General features: G+C 46.0%; 3 protein-coding genes across 3 annotated transcripts; 2 read left to right on the forward strand and 1 right to left on the reverse strand.

Moving 5' to 3' along the window:
* Positions 1–1,514: 1,514 nt before the first annotated feature.
* Positions 1,515–3,368, forward strand: LACBIDRAFT_314876 (uncharacterized protein; the record flags this gene model as incomplete). The annotated part of the gene is made up of 3 exons (XM_001889273.1): positions 1,515–2,461; positions 2,510–2,609; positions 2,664–3,368. 3 exons carry the CDS (start codon positions 1,515–1,517, stop codon positions 3,366–3,368), a joined length of 1,752 nt encoding a protein of 583 aa, XP_001889308.1.
* Positions 3,369–3,972: 604 nt separating this feature from the next.
* On the reverse strand, positions 3,973–5,189 carry LACBIDRAFT_334508 (uncharacterized protein; the record flags this gene model as incomplete). The annotated part of the gene is made up of 5 exons (XM_001889303.1): positions 3,973–4,332; positions 4,389–4,624; positions 4,746–5,085; positions 5,130–5,139; positions 5,167–5,189. The coding sequence occupies 5 exons, from the start codon at positions 5,187–5,189 to the stop codon at positions 3,973–3,975; spliced, it is 969 nt and encodes a 322-aa protein (XP_001889338.1).
* Positions 5,190–13,786: 8,597 nt separating this feature from the next.
* LACBIDRAFT_314881 (uncharacterized protein) lies at positions 13,787–13,997 on the forward strand (the record flags this gene model as incomplete). Its single annotated transcript, XM_001889274.1, has 2 exons — positions 13,787–13,872; positions 13,925–13,997. 2 exons carry the CDS (start codon positions 13,787–13,789, stop codon positions 13,995–13,997), a joined length of 159 nt encoding a protein of 52 aa, XP_001889309.1.
* Between the last annotated feature and the right edge of the window lie 4,758 nt (positions 13,998–18,755).

An 18,755-nucleotide genomic window follows, 5' to 3' on the forward strand; every position in this document is an offset into this window, starting at 1 on the left:
ATATCTGATTCTTATAGTACAGGATGCACCTTCCTTTTTTGGTCATTTTCCCACGATACAATAATTGTAGCCCTTTCTTTTAGCTTTCTGAATTTACTGAAATCATGTTATTTGGTTTTGTTTTCATAGAGAAAAACACAAAAAAAAAAAAAAAGCGATGCTTTTGAAATTCCTTTACCTCATATATCCACAACGGGAGCACTTCAGAACATAATTCAAACAGATTCGGGAAGCTACAGTGTAGGGCTACAACTTTCGTTTTTTGACCATTTTTGGTAATTGGTCATGTGAGCACCATCCAGGGAAGCCCATTGCATGGACCCTGACATGTGGGATACATTTGAAAAATTGCAATGAAATATCCAGGGATACATTTGAAAAATCGCAATGAAATGCCCAGGGCTACATTTGAAATTTTGCAATGAAATACCCAGGGATACATTTGAAAAATCGCAATGAAATGCCAAGGGTATCTATTGAAAAATCGCAATGAAATACCAAGGGATACATTTGAAAAATCGCAATGATATGCCCAGGGTATCTATTGAAAAATCGCAATGAAATACCCAGGGATACATTTGAAAAATCGCAATGAAATACCCAGGGATACATTTGAAAAATCGCAATGAAATGCCCAGGGTATCTATTGAAAAATCGCAATGAAATGTGCCAGGTATCCATTGAAATTTTGCAACGAAATATCCGATACATTTGAAAAATCGCAATGATATGCCCTGGGTATCTATTGAAAAATCGTAATGAAATACCCAGGAATACATTTGAAAAATCGCAATGAAATACCCAGGGATACATTTGAAAAATCGCAATGAAATGCCCAGGGTATCTATTGAAAAATCGTAATGAAATACCCAGGGATACATTTGAAAAATCGCAATGAAATGCCCAGGGTATCCATTGAAAAATCACAATGAAATTCACCAGGTATCCATTGAAATTTTGCAATGAAATATCCAGGGATACATTTGAAAAATCGCAATGAAATGCCCAGGGTATCTATTGAAAAATCGCAATGAAATACCCAGGAATACATTTGAAAAATCGCAATGAAATACCCAGGAATACATTTGAAAAATCGCAATGAAATACCCAGGGATACATTTGAAAAATCGCAATGAAATGCCCAGGGTATCTATTGAAAAATCGCAATGAAATACCAAGGGTATCTATTGAAAAATCACAATGAAATATCCAGGGCTGCATTTGAAACTTCGCAGAAAATGCACTGGGTATCTATGGAAAATTCACTATGAAATACCCAGGCCTACATTTGAAATGCCTTTCAAAAAATCCTAAGCATTATAGATATGGCCTCTAGGCTTAAGTCTAAGTTATAGAAATGACCCTCTAGGCTTGGGTCTAGGTTATAGAAATAAAGTGGTAGCCACTAGTGTCTTCATCAGTCATTCAATGTTGCCCCTCCCTTATCCATCACTGACATCCTCCATACACGGGAAGAGTCGCAATTGTTCCGGAAATGCATTGTTCATTGTATCATGCGCATCATTGTCAGCCATGGTGGTGAAGGTTTCGAAAAATTCCAGTCTGACCTCAACAAATCCCTCCCAAAGACCAACCAGCAAATTCCTACACATAAAACAAAGCTTTACCCATTACCGACTTGGAAGATTGATGAGTCCACTATTGTCAGGAATGCCGATGTCGACGCGGCAATCGTTCGGGAATTGCACCTTCGAAATCAGTCAACCATGTGGATGCGGCTCACACGGATTCTCGCAGGAGATCAATTATCAATTGCGCGACTTCGGGCACTTGCCAATATAAGGGCAGGACATGAGGGAGGATATTCAAGTTTTGGATGGGGTGCATGGATGCCTGGGTTATTCCATGGGAAGATTGCGAACATGCATGGTTTCTTCGTCACGCATTGGGGTAAACCGAATGCAGGTACACGCAATCCTGGCTGCCTCGCATTCCACAACACCCAACTCCACCGTCTTCCAATCTCAGTGACTTCTTTACCCACATTCCGAGTATGCCATGATCTCATTTTCGTGTCTTTATATGCACGAGTTCTTCATTGTCTTTTGCTGGTCTCAGGTTGCAAATCGCTTGCGGATTACAGCGCCAACGTGGACACACTCGACAATCTACAGTCACATGCTACACAGATCCTTGACTGTTACGCAAACCCGAAGATTGTAGACGAGCTGCGGTGGCAGCGCTCTGGGACCCAAGTACAAGAAACCCCTTCTGCAAGGTCTGAGGGTGACATGGTCTTCGAGAATGCACTCCTTTTTTTGCGTGATGCCCTTATCTCGAGAGAGTTCACTGATGCTGTGAAGAGTGGAGATTCTGGTCGGGCCCTTCTTGTCCTCAAAGTTTGGGCCCTTAGTTTTTGTGGTAATGGGCGCACAAAGTACGCATATGAGATGCTACATTTGATTCATAATCTTACCCATGTCTGGCCCAAGAAACTCTGGTGAGCTCTTTTGAAACATTGTCCAGTATTTTATTCAACCCTGTTTAGTGAGGTCATCCTTAACAACTGGCTACTGAATCCCACCGGCAAACCTAATAGCTTCGTGGAGGTTGATTTGGTTCAAGAACATATGAATTTCTGGATTAAGGTCTGAGTCTCTACCTTTTCTGACTAGCGCCTAGGACACTGATATCTACAACAGACCTTCTACAAAGCCCATGGGAGCAACAGGTCATGGGAATGGCTTGAAATGGTCTCACCATGTGTCAACGCGTTGCGCCATATCACCACGACCATGAAAGATATGCTCGGGACAGATATTGGAGCACGGCATGCACCTGCCGATCTCACAAAAGACATCACAATTCTTATGGATTCCCTTTTCGAGCACAAGGTTTACCATTTGACGAAAGGCCGCATACTGGACAATGACGACTTTCCGGTGCCAGATGTGGTTTCAGTTGGACTTCAACAGCTTACAGACGGTTCTTCCAATCCTCTGGCAGAGTACAACAAGGCCTTCAAACACCTTCAAAACCGACGCAGCACCAACCCCATCGTGGAACCAGAACCTCTCTCCCGAACCACCCCTGCAATTTCTCATGACCAACCTGACGATTCACACGTCATTCCACCTGTAGCAGTCGCTCCTGAGGTGATCAGTTTGGCGGGTGTGGATAGTGAGGGCGAGGGCGAAGGTGGCGAGGAGGTTGACTTTGAGGATTCAATGTTGGATTTAGATGATGGTGACGTGACGTTGGAGAGGTTGGGGATTGAAGATGTCGCATTTGATATGGATATAGGGGGCAGTATGGATGCAGAGGATGATCGGGAGTATCTTGAAGGTGACTGGGAGGAGGAAGCACCAGAAATCGAGCTTAGCAGTGTCTTCAACGAAGTTTACTAAGGTTGTTTGCGCGTCGTTCATCGAAATTTCGCTAAGTCTTTTGTCACAAATGCGTGACCCGCCAAAGTGACAACAGGTTAGACCAGCCGTTACTTCAACGACGATCGGAGTTTGAAATAACGGCTGGTGTCGAGCCTAGGGTAATTACTACCATGGAGACTGGTAGGACTTCATCACGACCAAGGAGAGAACTTTTTCAAACCCCGACATCACCTGTAAAAGGAAAGAAATCCGCACGTGCGCACCCATTAACGGCGAACGCGTTCGCGTCGCGTACACGCCGGATGCTAGTATATTGACCACAAACATATAAAATGAGCTTAAGAAGTCCTCAAATGGTTCAGGCATAGGATAATTTAATTTATGTACAACGGTACACCTCCGTCATTTGTATATCTTCAGTATTATTCATCACCTGAGACCCCAATTCAATCAGTGACTCCTAATCCCTCTCCCTATCTATTCACGCCTCAACATGGTTTCCCTCTCGAAGGTTCGCTCCTACAAACCAGAAGAAATAGATATTGGGAAGCTGGTGGAGAATGCAAACCAGATTTTCCACAAGCGACCATTTGAATGACAACTTGATGTTCCACGCGCGGTTCTATGTGGGGAACTCGACCCCGAAAAGGGGGATGAGGGTGGCTGTCGTCCCGTTGTCAAAATGTGCCTTCGAATCATGACGTTGTTCCGTCACATTGAAGGCGATGTTCAGATTATCCCAGATAATCATCACAGCCTGGGTATGTGAAACGGTGGGCATTTCCTCAAGACGCTCTGCCCCGAGCTGCTTGAGTTTAGCAACAGCCTGCGCATAGGAAAGGGTGAGACCGGCGTGGTTGAGAACGTCGAAAAGTGACCGTGACGCACCGCATGCGAGAAAATACATGCACATCGTCGTTTGGAACTTGGACGCGTGGTCATTGCGTGACTTGACGAGCATGCAAATTGTAGTTGCCACTATCTACAATCATAAGTTAATAAGAGTTCATATAAATTGACCTTTTAGCGAGAACTCACCAGGTTGCGGTCCTTATGTACTGAAGTGGACTCGTGTGATCCACTGACCCGCTGTAAAAGGTCGTATAGTGTCGGGGCAAGAACCTGTGTTTGTGCAAGAACCCGCTGCAGTGAGAACCTCGCGAGAATGTCCGTAATCGGAGCACCCTGGCCAGGTTGGAACTCCCTAACGAGGACCTTCCACTCGGATTCGATACGTTCAGCGGTAGTACTCAGGGCCCAATCGATGGCCATATCTGGATGGCATGCGTGAATAGAGTCGAGGAGTTCGGATCCGTGAGACTTGAGCGGAAAGGACGGGGTCTCTGGTATGGAAGAGGGTGTGTAGGTAGTCATGCAAGGATTTGAAACCTGCACCTCGGATACTCTGCCAAACCACTTTCAGCTGCTCAACATCAAGCTCCTCCTTCTTCCTAGCCACCAACTCTTCCTTCTCCCTCGCTTGCGTTAGCCGTTGGGCTTCGCGATCTCGTTGAATGTTCTGTATTTCTTGAGAGGTAAATTGGCGGGCGTTCTTGGCAGAAAGACGCGGTTTTTTGGGTGCGAAGCCATCGACAAATGTAAAGGAACGGTTCTGTGGAGTAGCTGGTAGGTTCTCGTCGTGAGCACACTTGCTTCCGCTCATAGAAATCGAGGTGGAGAGGTGCTCAACGGACGCGCCTCGATCATCAACGAAAGCACGTGTCGTAAATTTCCTCTTTGAGGTGATGTCGGAGCTTGAAAAAGTTCTCTGTCACGTACTGATAAAGTCCTTCCAGACGTTATGGTATATAATTACACCCCAATAGTGTACATATCCATAACGGCTGGTATCGAGACTAATAGACGGGCAAGAGACTTGCATTATAAGCAAAAAAGGGGTAAGTATGCAGAAGGAAACCTCTATCAAAAGCAATGCGTGACAGAACAAAATGGTAAGTATTGAACACGCCGCCAGTGACTCGGGAAAAAAAAGAGGACTGTCCAAAAAGAAGCTGATAATGATGACACAAGAAGAATCGGAAGACGACGCCGAAAAAGAAAGATAAAATGCCTAAGTTACCGTAAGGACTGAAAGCCAAACTTGTCGATTAACTGGAACAGGTGCAGTTGGGTACGCCAAGGCTCATGTCGACGGGTATCGTAAAGTTAGTGTCGTCCTCAGCATCCGCAGAATAAGCGCTGTATGCTGTGAACGCGTCTATCGGTAGGTGTTGAAGCAACGGGAAATGCGTTAAGACGTCAAGAGGGAGCATGCTGAGAGGTTTTGGCCGCTTTCGTTCCAGTGTGTGTCCGGGGTCTGGATTTGGGGCTTCTTGGGACCTTTATGCGGGTGGAGATGAACTTTCCCGCAGCTGAAATTTAGCCGAGGTGTTCGACGGGGTGTTATCGAACAGCATGGTCTTTGTAACTGCAATCCATCTTAGGAGGAGACTGTAGTCTCTAGCCTCGAGATGAGAAAACAGGCCCCCAGCCCTAGATGACGACGAAGCAGGCCGTCCAGTCGCTTGTCGTTGACTGCCAGTTGTGGGTTCAGCTGGAATGGCAATTGAGACTGCGAAGAAGACCTCGCACACGGTTCCTCCACCAAAGTCACGCCCACGTCCCTCGGGCTCGTTTTCCCACCCGCCTTCTCCTTCCCTTGCCCAACCCCCAACCCCTTGACCTCTGTCCGCTGTATCTTCAGCTTGGGCTTGAGCACCCGCGGCATGCTAACCTCGCGTTTAAACACGCGTTTCTTGTTAACTTCCACACTCCCCGCGCGTTCCTTCTCTCCCTTCGTTTCTGCTCGAGAGATGTGGACGGGGAACGACAGCGAGCAAGTGTAGCCGCGTGTGGCTTCTTTGCGTTACTGCGGCCTGAAGCCGTGGAAAGTGCCGGGGAATGCTGTCTGGAAGTAGATAGGGCGGAGGACGGTCAGCGGTTAGGGTAGAGGGATCGTTCGGTGGCTGGGGAGGTGGCACATTGGTCTGGTAGTACCGCCTTGCACCTGATTTGAGGCCCAGAATCAGTTTGGTACGATTTTTGAGGGGACAAAAAACGTACTGAGGCTCAGTAATGTCTTCGCGGAATATCTGCATCCAGTCGCGTTCGTCCGTTGTACCGCGCAACTTGCTTGACAAGCCAAACTGACGGCTAACTGTCACAGCGGCAGTTTGTCCATGAAGACTTTCAGATGGACTTCCAAGGTGAGAACGGGGACAGCCGGCTGCGGACGAACAGACCGCTTGCGTTTCTTTGACGGTTCCGAAGGTGGTGGAGGTGTTGGGCGAGTCCACGTCCGGTCCTCCTCCTCGGCCTTTTCATGCGACACCGCCTCTCCATTTCCCCCACGCCAACACCGTTCATCAGGATCTTGGGCAGCTCCTCGCGGTATTTCCTCGTCGTAGATCCTGTCGTGAGCAGAAGTGGGTCAAAAGCGCGTGTAAGGGATGGATGGTCGAGGTAGAGGGTCCGTGCACGCGTCGCAGGGATGGACTGAGGAGGTGTAGAGGCATTATTGACTGTGAAGCGTGTCAGCACCGCAGCACACTTGAAATGAAGTAGATGGAACCTTAGGGAGCCGGTACGTTCGGAATCTTGTGTTTCTTCGTTTCGGTCGAAGGGGAAGAAGTCAGTTGAGATGCTTTTCTCTTCAACCGTAGACCAGGTCACCCTTCTGCTTGTATGTAGAGGTCCGTGAGGTTGCCATTTGATTGTGCGACTGAGAGAGGGCAACTCCAGCACAAACGGAATTCCTAACAAACATCGTCATCATGTCTGAGATTGAAAGGTGTGCTCAACACGTGGAAGTATTGGGGGTCTCCGGGCGTCAGGTACTCGTTTCTTTCCTTCGCCCACTTCAGATTCCTTCCATCTACCAGTGTCTTCTCCACCTGAGCATGAGCGAAACGAATATTTTTCCGGGCGCTCGTGACGTTGTCGTGAGCGGCACAATCTATGCAGCCAGCACCGTGCGTGAATCTGTCGGGTTCTAGTTCGTAGAGCAAGCTGATGGCCTGGATTTCTCGCAGATAAACATCTATAACAACTTAGCGATATCTGATGCGGTAATCCCCCTTGTGCCAAACCCGAGCACTCGGTTCACAGGTCGAATGGAGATTATCAAAAAACTCAAGGAACATTTTTTCGCTAATTCCACGGATGGTGTTCAGAAAAGAAAGTACTTTCTACTGCATGGAATGGGAGGTATTGGAAAGACTCAAATTTGTTTGAAGTTTATTGAGGAAATGTCTGATGAGTGAGCACATTATCACATGTGCCTGATCTTTGTTGCTGAAGGCTGCTACCCCCAGATTTTATACTGTTTTCTGGATTGATGCATCTTCTGCTGGCAGCATTCTACAGGGGCTTAAGGGCATTTGTCTTCTTCCTGAAGCTAAGGCTTTGGTATTGAATGGGTCACCTGAATCTGCTCTGCACTGGATTGGCTCTCTGAAAGAGAACTATCTCATGGTCTTTGATAATGCTGATGTTCTATCTCCTGCTGAGCTAGAGGGATATTTTCCACCTGGTAGATGGGGAAACATTCTGATCACTAGTCGCAATGCTAGCATGCAATGCTTGACTTTGCAAGAGAATTCTCTTGAGGTGACACAGTTGGAAGAAAGGGATGCTATTGTACTACTTCTGAAAGCTAGCTGTTTGAGTATGGATTTTAAAGCTGAAGCTTCTATGGTTGTGACAGAGCTATGTTGTTTACCTCTTGCTGTTGATCAGGCTGGTGCATTTATTGCTTCTGGAGCTTCTAACATTGGAGACTATCTTGATAAATATATCCATCATCGAGAGACATTGTTATCACATTCTGAATTCACTGGGGCATCTAAATATAACAAAAGTGTCTATGGAACTTGGGAGTTATCATATGAGGAAATCCAAAAGAGGGCTAGTTCTCATGATTTCCACAAGGCCAGAGCAGCTGACAGTGCGTTATTTCTACTGAAATTGTTTCCATTTTTTCAGCATGAGAGTGTCAGTGAAGAAATTTTTTCCTATGCTGCTACTCAAGAAAATGAAGCAATGTCTCACCCTGACTTACCACTGGCACATTCTGTTCTAGATCGCAAACTGCTATCACTGAATAAGGATGGTACTTGGGATAATCTACACTTTAAAGAGGGGGTTCGAGTCTTACTGTCATTCTGTTTAATCAAGAAAGATGCATCTGGTAGGGTGCATAGTATGCATCCACTGGTAAATGCATGGGGTGGGGATAGGATGAGTGTCAGTGAAAAGCAAAAAAGCTCTTTGTTGGCATATGCTATATTATCTTCTTCTCTAAAAAATGATGAAAGTCAGTCATATGGCTTTAGGAGAACTTCAGTGACACATGTCAGAAAGAATATGCAGTAGAACAACAATTACTTTGATGATGCTTATGAAAGGTTTGGCTGGTTACTCCGTGAACAAGGATATTCAAGTGAAGCAGAGAAGTTGCAGATCCAAGTTCTGGATGCCAGGAAGAAAATTCTTGGAGAAGAACACCCAGACACAATCTTAGCCATTGGAAGTCTTGCATTAACATACAGAGACCTGGGAAAACATACAGAAGCAGAGAAGCTGGGGGTCCAAGTTCTGGATGCCAGTAAGAAAATTCTTGGAGAAGAACACCCACACACAATCTTAGCCATGGGAAATCTTGCATCAACATACAGAGACCTTGGAAAACATACAGAAGCAGAGAAGCTGGGGGTCCAAGTTCTGGATGCGAGAAAGAAAATTCTTGGAGAAGAACACCCAGGCACAATCTCTGCCATGGGAAATCTTGCATAACATACAGAGACCTGGGAAAATATATAGAAGCAGAGAAGCTGCAGATCCAAGCTCTGGATGCCAGTAAGAAAATTCTTGGAGAAGAACACCCAGACACAATGTTAGCCATGGGAAATCTTGCATTAACATACAGAGACCTGGGAAAATATACAGAAGCAGAGAAGCTGCAGATCCAAGCTCTGGATGCCAGTAAGAAAATTCTTGGAGAAGAACACCCAGACACAATGTTAGCCATGGGAAATCTTGCATTAACATACAGAGACCTGGGAAAATATACAGAAGCAGAGAAGCTGCAGATCCAAGCTCTGGATGCCAGTAAGAAAATTCTTGGAGAAGAACACCCAGACACAATGTTAGCCATGGGAAATCTTGCATCAACATACAGAGACCTGGGAAAATATACAGAAGCAGAGCAGCTGGAGGTCCAAGTTCTGGATGCTAGGAGAAAGGTTTATGGAGAAGACCACCCACACACAATCATAGCCACACAGAATTTAGCAGCAACACAGAAAACCATGAGTCAGTCCACAAAGATGGATGATGCAGAGAACCAAGTTCACAATACAGGCCATGGCGTTTCTGTGACCCAAGATATGGAGGAGGGAAATGTGGACAATGAATTTCCACATGCCAGCAACAGAGTTCTGGTGGGGGCTCCAGCTACTCTTCCACCTACCACTAATCTGGATGATGCAATCATTCATTCTGAAAAGAAAGGTATTTAGTTGAGCTGCTACTTGCTTTTTCATATTTTTGATGCTCATATTCCCAGGTCACCTCTTTTTCAACATTGCCAAGAGAATCTCAAATTTTATACCCAAGCTGTCACTTGGAATTCATAAGAAGAGAGGTAACACAGCTCAGTCCTGATGACTCCTCATGTCTTTTCAAACCTATGGTATTTTTCCACATCTCTCTACTCTGATGCATAACTAAAATACAGGATACATAGATATAACTTCATAACTGAACAAATTTCATCATACTGATGATGAATGTTGGATATGTTTCACAATTAATTTTGCTTTATTTTGACTTGTTCAGCTTTGCAATACTCATGTCTCTTGAATGTAGTATTTAGTGCAATATAATGGACTTAGTGCAACAAGTTTAAGGCTATCAGAGAAGAAATTCCAGGTTGAATTGAAAGAATTACCTGATATTGGGTGTAAGTACAATGGTTGTGTCATCCATTCTATGGCCTAGCCCTCCTCATCTTCTTGTCAGCTGCTGCTCAAAGTTCTGTGATTTTGCAGCCACAGACCATCCACTGGCTGTGATCATCAGAACAGAGCTGGAGGTGTGTTTGGCAACTTGGTACTCTTGGCTTTATGCATTTGCCAACCTTCAACAGTTCTTATATACAAGTACTAATATTACCTTGAGCTATCCCCTGAAGATAGTATACAACACTTGCAACTCCACTGCCTAATAACAATTTCACCCAACTCACAATAGAGATTGTCAATTGGCAGCTGTTAATATCTGTGTTATATCTCGGAAGAATAAGGGGGTAAGGATGGGACTTCAGGCTAGTCACCACCAGTAGGTACATCTGTATGAATGTAGAGGGGTTATGGTGGGAGTTGCTTTAACAGGCAGAAACATCTTCCAGATGCCATGTATAACAAAATCCAGCAGTGAGCTTTCCAAAAGCCAGCATGATATCTGGTCAATTAAGCAAGAGGTGATCAAGTACATGCCCCCATTAATTATTAACACAGCAGGTTAGAATGGGAGTCTGGGGGACTGCACATTGGTGAAAGAAGGGTAAAAAAAGAGAAAACATTGTCATATTATGGTGTCCTCTCCTCGAGCGCTTCGAGTTGACCCACTTGCCTGGTAGGAAGGGTAAGCATTCCTATCACGCTACCCATCAAACACAACTCACCGATCCCTCACGGCCTCCTGCCACCGCTGCAGCTTGGCAATCTCATTAACCTGGAACCCATATATCCTCGGTTTATACCAATCTGCCTTGAGGGTGGCACTCACGGTATTAATCCCCTGGCCTCCCCCCTCAGCCGCACTAACCTCCACCTGCTCCTCCCTCACCCTCCTCCTCATCCTACCCCCATCTGCCGTGCCTGCCCCTCCCGCACCCGCCGCATCCCTTCCCAGTTCCACCGGACCGCTCTTTGGGGGGATCAAGGTTGGATAGACAAGGAAGAGTAGATGGGGGAAGGTGGTTCTGAAATACACACCATTGATGGAGCCATGTCGGGATGATTTGGGTAAGTAGAGGTCTTTGCAACGGCTGCAGTAGAGTTTTACGGATTTTTCGTAGGGGATACCAGTTAGGCCTATGGGGAGGAGGGGTTGTTGGAGGCAGAGGACACGTGGGCAGCGACCGAAGTCAGCTCGTTTGTATTTTTCAAGCTGGGTTGGAGATTAGATGGCTGGAGGGAGAGAAGGGGCAGGGGGACGAACCATTTTGGAGAGGCCGCAGGCTGTGACTATCCATTGGGCGTGTATGAGGCCGTATAAGAGGCGTGCTTGGACGTCGAGTGAGCTCCGGAGTTTGTCTTGGATGTCGTCGTCTGGCGTGATCTGTCAATGAACTGAACGAATGTGGGTGAGGGGGAAGACTTACCTAGGTTATCAGTGATAAGATCGAGGGCCTGCGAGTAATTCGCGACCTCATTGTTTAGACCTGTCAAGTTGAATTGGTCAAGGATAAAGTTCTTGTCTACTTCGCAGAAGTGTTCATTGCCTTTCGATGAGAGGAACCATAAAATCCACTAGCGTGAGGATAGGTGAGCGATTGCAATAAGAATAGCCTATTGATGAGCAAGCGTACTGATAGTGTTTGAAAGTCCGGTTCGGTCCGGTTTTTTGATACCCAGGGGCATTAACCGTAACCGTAATCGGTCTGCCTTTTCCCCAGAAGTCAAAAGACCAGACCGGACTGCAAAAAACCATGGTCTGCGGTCTTTTTGCGGTCTATAGACCGGTTTCGGTCTGCATCGGTTTTAACCGGTTTATGACCGGTCCTTAGGCTAATATTTTAAAATTATGAATCGGTAAATTTATCAACATCGCTATTAGCTTCAAAACGAGCCCAAGAACGTCAAATTCCGTTATGAATTGGTGCTTCTATAAAATAAGTCTGGTACATCTATTATTCCCAAAAGTAAATTACATTTTAATTCATATCTCTCTCGTTTTTTTTACCAAATCGTACATTCTTGGTAGACTTGTGACCAGTCCTTATATGAGGAAACCCTCGATATAAGGACTGGAAAACCGGGTAATGCCGGCTCGTGTCGCGCACTATGATCGAAAGTGGGCCCTTCACACATCACCGAAGTTCCGTAAATAGTAAAAGAGCTCAAATAGGAAGGTGTATTTTGGTAGAGGACTTTTGGATGCGACATCCATTTTGTAGTATTCATTTGGCTGGACAAGGCTCTCAAGACGAGAAGAAAACAAGCTGAGCAGGGCCTCGGCTGCTTCAGATTCATGCTGTGTAGGAGCCTTCAGTGGGATTCGAGACAAGTGAAATGGGAGAATGGAGAGTGTATTCTGGGGCTGGTGTTCTAACCACATATAAGAATATCTGTTCAAACGATATATGTCTAGGGGTATAATTACAATGGAAAAGGCTCATCCCAAGCAGCATATCCTCCCCTATCCATGTGCGCCTCAGTCTCCATTGTGACATCCATGTCCGGCAGACTCAACAGCATCTGGGGGGTTGGCATCCCATAAGCAACGGTCGTCGAACTCTGACTTGACTGAGCGCTAGTGGCCGGCATGTTGAAGTCCCATTTGGAAAGGTGGGTCTTTCGAACAATTTCGAACGTGCAAGCCATTGGAGCTGGACCCTTGTTGTGATTTCCGCTGAAGCTTTTGTTCTGCCAAGGTTTCAGGTAAGGCGAAGCTCGTGGTTGTCGGTGGTTGCAGAGGCGCATTTTCTTGTTGTTGTGGAGGAAGTTTTACTCGAAAAGATGCCTTTGGAGGCATTTTATAAAGCCAGCAATGGGACGAGGAGTGAAAGAGCAGTGGTTGTCGACATTCTCTGTTGTGGTCCTTGCCAAAATACACCTTCCTATTTGAGCTCTTTTACTATTTACGGAACTTCGGTGATGTGCGAAAGCCCCACTTTCGATCATGGCGCGCGACACGAGCCGGCAATACCTGCTTTACAGGTCCTAGAATCGTGAGTTTACACACATGATAGGACCTGTCACAGGTCTACGTTCTTGGGTGCGTTTTAAAGGGTATTTAAGGGGCTACAAAAGACTGTTCCAAACCGGTCAAGACCAGTTCACATTAATTGGTTTTTTTGCAGTCTTTACATCTCAAAAATAAAAGACCGTAACTGCAGGTCCGGTCTTTTGTGGTCTTGGTCCAGTCTGGTTACGGTCTTTTTCCAGTCATGAGACCGGACTTCCAAACACTACGTACTGAGCTGGGTTGGTAGTTGAAAAAGTCTTTTAAATAATGAATCTGGGAATGAACGAGGTATGTTACCTGGAGTAATCCCTGTTGAGATATCTCCCACTGTGTGATGAATTGGGACTGCCTGAATTATGACATATTCTTCACATCACCACCCTTGACCATGGTTATGCCAGCCATAAACATATTTGTACGTCATTCACTCTTCCCCAACATCCAGGCTTACATTGCCGTTAGAGATGAACCTCTGGCTCCTCTTCGTTCCCATTTTCCCCGACACTACCCAACCATTGGACGAATCTTTCGAATTCACACACCAATGTAGGTACGTCTTCTCTCTCTCTCCAATGCCCCACCTAACCTCCCTCCCAAAACAGGTTTGGTAGCACACATCGTCCTGACAACCTACTTTGCCCCTTGTTCCGTGCCCCTCCAAACACATCAATATGATGTAATGCACTACGTCTGCATAATGCAGCATACATAACCAAGGCACTTCAGGCATCTTCTTCAAATTCGATCTAGAATCACTCGCAATAACACGACACCAACGGATCACAGCCTTCCTCCAGCTCCTCCTCTGCTGTGTCGGTGTCATCGGGGAGTATTCGTTTGCATGGGTACACCATCCGAATAACCACACGCGCAGTGAGCGGCACAGACCAAATGCCAGGGATCGTCGCCATCAAAGTATGCAGAGCTCAAGTCGGACAGATCAAAATAGGGAGGAGACGAACTCTGGGCTCGACACAAGAGCGGGAAGATGGTTTTCCAGGGGAGTGGCTGGGTTTCGGATGGCTCAAGCACATCGCCATATGCTAGTTATGCCAATACGCCGCTTACCTGTCACCCCTAGCTGTAGTCATTGCCCTAATCACCCACATCATTGTATCTAATCCCATGCCATAAACCCTGCATTCCAGCTAGGGGTCTGCAGCATGCATTGGCACCCTGGGTTTGGGCTAGGATTTGTTGGGGTGGGCTTTTGGTAAACATATATAAATAGTCTCTTATTTCCCTTCAAATATATAAAAGTAGGCAAAACACAAAATTTCTCTGTTCAGCAAAACACAAAACATCGGAAAACAAATCTACAGATATAATTGAATGCATCAAGTCATATTCCCCCACTTCTTTCCACCAAGAACAGCTGGATGCGACATGCCATGTTCGGATGACGAGATCTGGCAAAGACCAGATCAGCTAGAAGTGACTGGTAAATAGATATAAATAAGCGAAAAAGAATACTTTCTTGCCTGAAAAGCCCGATCGTGCACAAAGTCGCATTCCGAGATCTCAATCCTCCTCCTCCACCAACATCTCAAGACTAGGGTCCAGGGCCATGAGAGGGGCCTCCCCGCTGTCCTCGTCATTCACCACAGGAACCAGTGGCTTGTCCCACATCCTCGTAAAATGGGCGAGCAAATCTCTCCGCACCTGCGCCTGGTGCGTAGCATAACCCTTGATACCTTCTGTTACAGCAGCGTCGACTGTCCAAGACTCTGTACGACCCTCCCACTGTCTAGCCTCCCAGTCTAGGGTTTTTCGGACTCTCCTCATCTCCTCTTTCAACAGCTGCACCTCTTTGGACCAGCGAAGATACCGTGCTCGTGCCTTTGCCCACTCTATCCTCACAGCTGTAACAAAAGAATATCAGCCTCGAGGAACATACAAAACAGTGTCCACTTACCTTCATGCAGCACTGCATCTGATTCATCCCCCGTTACCGGCGCACGCATCCAAATCCACGACACAGAGCGGTAACCTTCGCCCAAATTTTGCTCAATTATCTTTCTCTTCTTTTTGCTGACTTGCCGGCCGTCGGGCCCAATTACGTCGTTGGAATCTTTGATGCTGATCTCGGTCCCATCTGGGGTGGTCAAGTCCTTGTGCGACAGTTCCCTCAGCTCGTTCTCCCAGGTCCCTGGCCCTATTAGCTTGAACAATGCCGCTCGCGCTTCACGATACTTGACAGCGAGGGCCATGCACTTCGTTTCAACTCGCGTGATGGTTTCTGAGGCTCTGGTGTTAGGGTTTTGGCCACGAATGTTGTGGTTGCGGAAACCGATGAAGGATAGGCGGCCGCGTTGCAGGCTTCGAATCTTCTCTAGTGTGTCATGGCACTGGGCTTGGCGTAGTTTCGTTTCGATGTCCACAAGGTTTCCACGGCAGTTGTGGAGTCTGTGATCGTTGGGCAGAGCAGAAGGCAGCCAGAGTAATTGAAACTCGACTTCGTCTCGAGAGCATTCTTCAACTTGCAGGGCTTTCTGTGCTTCGTCATGCTGGGCCATCATTAATGATGCCATGGGCATGTACACTGCCTGCAGGTTGCGGAATTGTTTCAGCTGTCGGTGTAGGAGTAGCCGCCGCCGGTGGATGTCGTTGCCCTGGCTCAACGTGAGTTCTTCTTCAGCCCGAGCATCCCATGCAATCTGACGTCTATGTACAATAAATGAGTTAGCGAGGTCCTGGCTATACATCAAATCCACGTACTGAGTGTCTTCGACTAAAAGGCCCATCGTGATGAACAATGTGGGACCTGTGTCGTGGATTTGCAGGATGCCCGCCTTCAATGACTCCTTCTCCTCCAATAGCAACTGCCGCTTCACGTCGTCTTGAGAAGCATCTACCAACCAATCAACAACTTAGCACGTGGGGAAGCAACGAACGAACTTACTAGCAATGACCGACAGGTAGGGGTTTGGCTTTGATGCGTCCTTTTCCCACTCCTTCACCATTTTCGTCCATTTTGGCACGAATTCCTGATCTCGCAGGGACGCAGAGAAATCTTCAAAAATTTTCTGTTGCTGTTTCTGCTCGGGTATCGCCAAGAGTAACCGCGTGTGCAAACTTATACCTATCGAGAGAGTTCATCAAGCGTACCCAAACGAACTTTCTTCCGCCAGTTGTGATGTCCGAAGTGGTCGTCGAGGGTGTCATGTCGCGAGCCCGGTCCCATCTCTTTAGTACTATTTGCTACCAGGTTCATTTCTGCCCAGCTCCGCTCAATGCCTTCCCCATCTGTTCGACCAACCCCTGATTTCAAATTCAAAGAATGTGGTGCCTGACAAGGCACCTTATGCATCGGGCAATGGCACTTAGGGATGCCCCAGTCCATGGAAACATTGTCAGGGATCTGGATGTCCTTAGGCAACTCGGCCATTCGGTCACGGAACTTGAGCTTGAATTGACAGGCAATGTCGTAGGAGACGAAGACGGCGAGCAATGTGATTGGTGCAAGTGCACCTAGCAGGATGTAGTCCATATTGCAAAACCTGAAGGAAACGATGAGCATCACATGACATGCAGGGTTGGCCTGAGAACCTACCTTTCACCTTTCTGGAGGTCGCCAACCCCATTCGCTCAAACAAATTCATGTCGAGCACAGATGCACATACCCACACCGGTTGAGAGCATTCCTCCTGAGAACTTCGTTTCTGCATGAGCTAGGGTCTTGAAGCCGCTGCAAGTGCTTATCTGTACAGCCATGTCAGACCTCCTGGCAGTCAGATAGTATCGAGGTGACTTACATCTTTTTGGGACGCGTACTTCAAGATGTGCTTCCGATATGGTTCGTCATCAGGGAAGTATGCGAGGCCTGTATGTAAACCCGGATCCCTTGCAATACTTGATCGCATCAAGTTTTTCAGGCGGAAGTTGGTGTCCAACGCCACAATCAGGAGGTAAAGAAACCTATTTCTCATTGAGAAGTACGTACAGGACAGACACGGAGATACTGACTTTAATTCCAGCAGGGCCTCTTTCCAATCCTCAGGTATATTGACATCTGGAATCGGACATGCAGGGCACGCAACCGAGTGGTGCTTACCATCCAAATCATAAAACCATGGCCTAGGCCAGGAAGGCCTTGTGCATAGCTCCACATACTTTTATGAAAAGTATATCATATATATCCCAGGCCCTTTTATGATAAGGATTTTTTTCATAAGAGGCCTTGTGCATTTCAATAACTTTTCATTGCAGGTCACAACTTATCATTAACTGCTTTTCATTGCAGTCCAGCCATTTTCATTGACCACTTTTCATTGCTGGCCAGCCCTTTTCATTATCCACTTTTCATTGCTGCTGGCATTTTCATTGGGTGCTTTTCATTGCAGGCCAGGATATTTCATTGGTAGCTTTTCATTGCTCTCTAGGATTTTCATTGGCTACTTTTCATTGCAGGCCAGCCTTTCTCATTGACCACTTTTCATTGCAGGCTAGGATATTTCATTGGATACTTTTCATTGCAGGCCAGCTCTTTTCATTGACTGCTTTTCATTGCTGCTGGTATTTTCATTGGTAGCTTTTCATTGCAGGCCAGGATATTTCATTGTAGACTTTTCATTGCAGGCCAGCTCTTTTCATTGACCGCTTTTCATTGCTGCTGGTATTTTCATTGGTAGCTTTTCATTGCAGGCCAGCCGTTTTCATTGGCTGCTGTCAGGTGGGTCATCAGGAGAATGGTCACATGACCAGTTGCCTAAAATGGTTAAAAACAAAAATTGTAGTCCTGCACTGTAGCTTCCTGAATCTGTTTAAATTATGTTGTAAAGTGCTTTCATTGTAGAGATATGAGGTAAAATATTTTTCTCATCACCAGCTTTTTTTGCATTTTTTGCATTTTTCTCCATGAAAACAAAACCAAACAAGATGATTTCAACACATTTAGGAATCCAGGAGAAGAGGCTACAATTATCATATTGTGGGAAAATTGTGCCAAAAAGGAAGGTGCATACCTCAAAAGGGAAATTGACATGGATAGCCTGCAAAAGGCTACAAAAAGTCTGACATAGACTATAAGGACCACTGATAGACTACAAAAGACTACAAAAGTTGGACATACCTTACAAAGTTTAAAGTTTACTAAAAGACTACAAAAGACTACAAAATGTCGGAAATAGATTACAAATTTTACTAACATAAGTTTCTAGTGTCCCCTTTTTTTAGACTACAAAAGTTTCTATTGTCTGCTATTTTAGACTACAAAAGTTGTAGTGTCCCCTTTTTTTGGACTACAAAAGTTTGTAGTGTCTGCTATTTGAGACTACAAAAGTTTGTATTGTCTGGTTTTCAAGACTACAAAAGTTGTAGTGTCTGCTTTTTTGAGACTACAACAATTTGTAGTGTCCACTTTTTGAGCCTACAAAAGTTTGTCTTGTCTGCCTTTTTGACACTACAAAAGTTTGGAGTGTCTGCTTTCTGAAA

The sequence above is a fragment of the Laccaria bicolor genome, genomic scaffold (genome assembly GCF_000143565.1).
Source record: "Laccaria bicolor S238N-H82 LACBIscaffold_65 genomic scaffold, whole genome shotgun sequence".
Lineage (NCBI taxonomy): Eukaryota > Fungi > Basidiomycota > Agaricomycetes > Agaricales > Hydnangiaceae > Laccaria > Laccaria bicolor.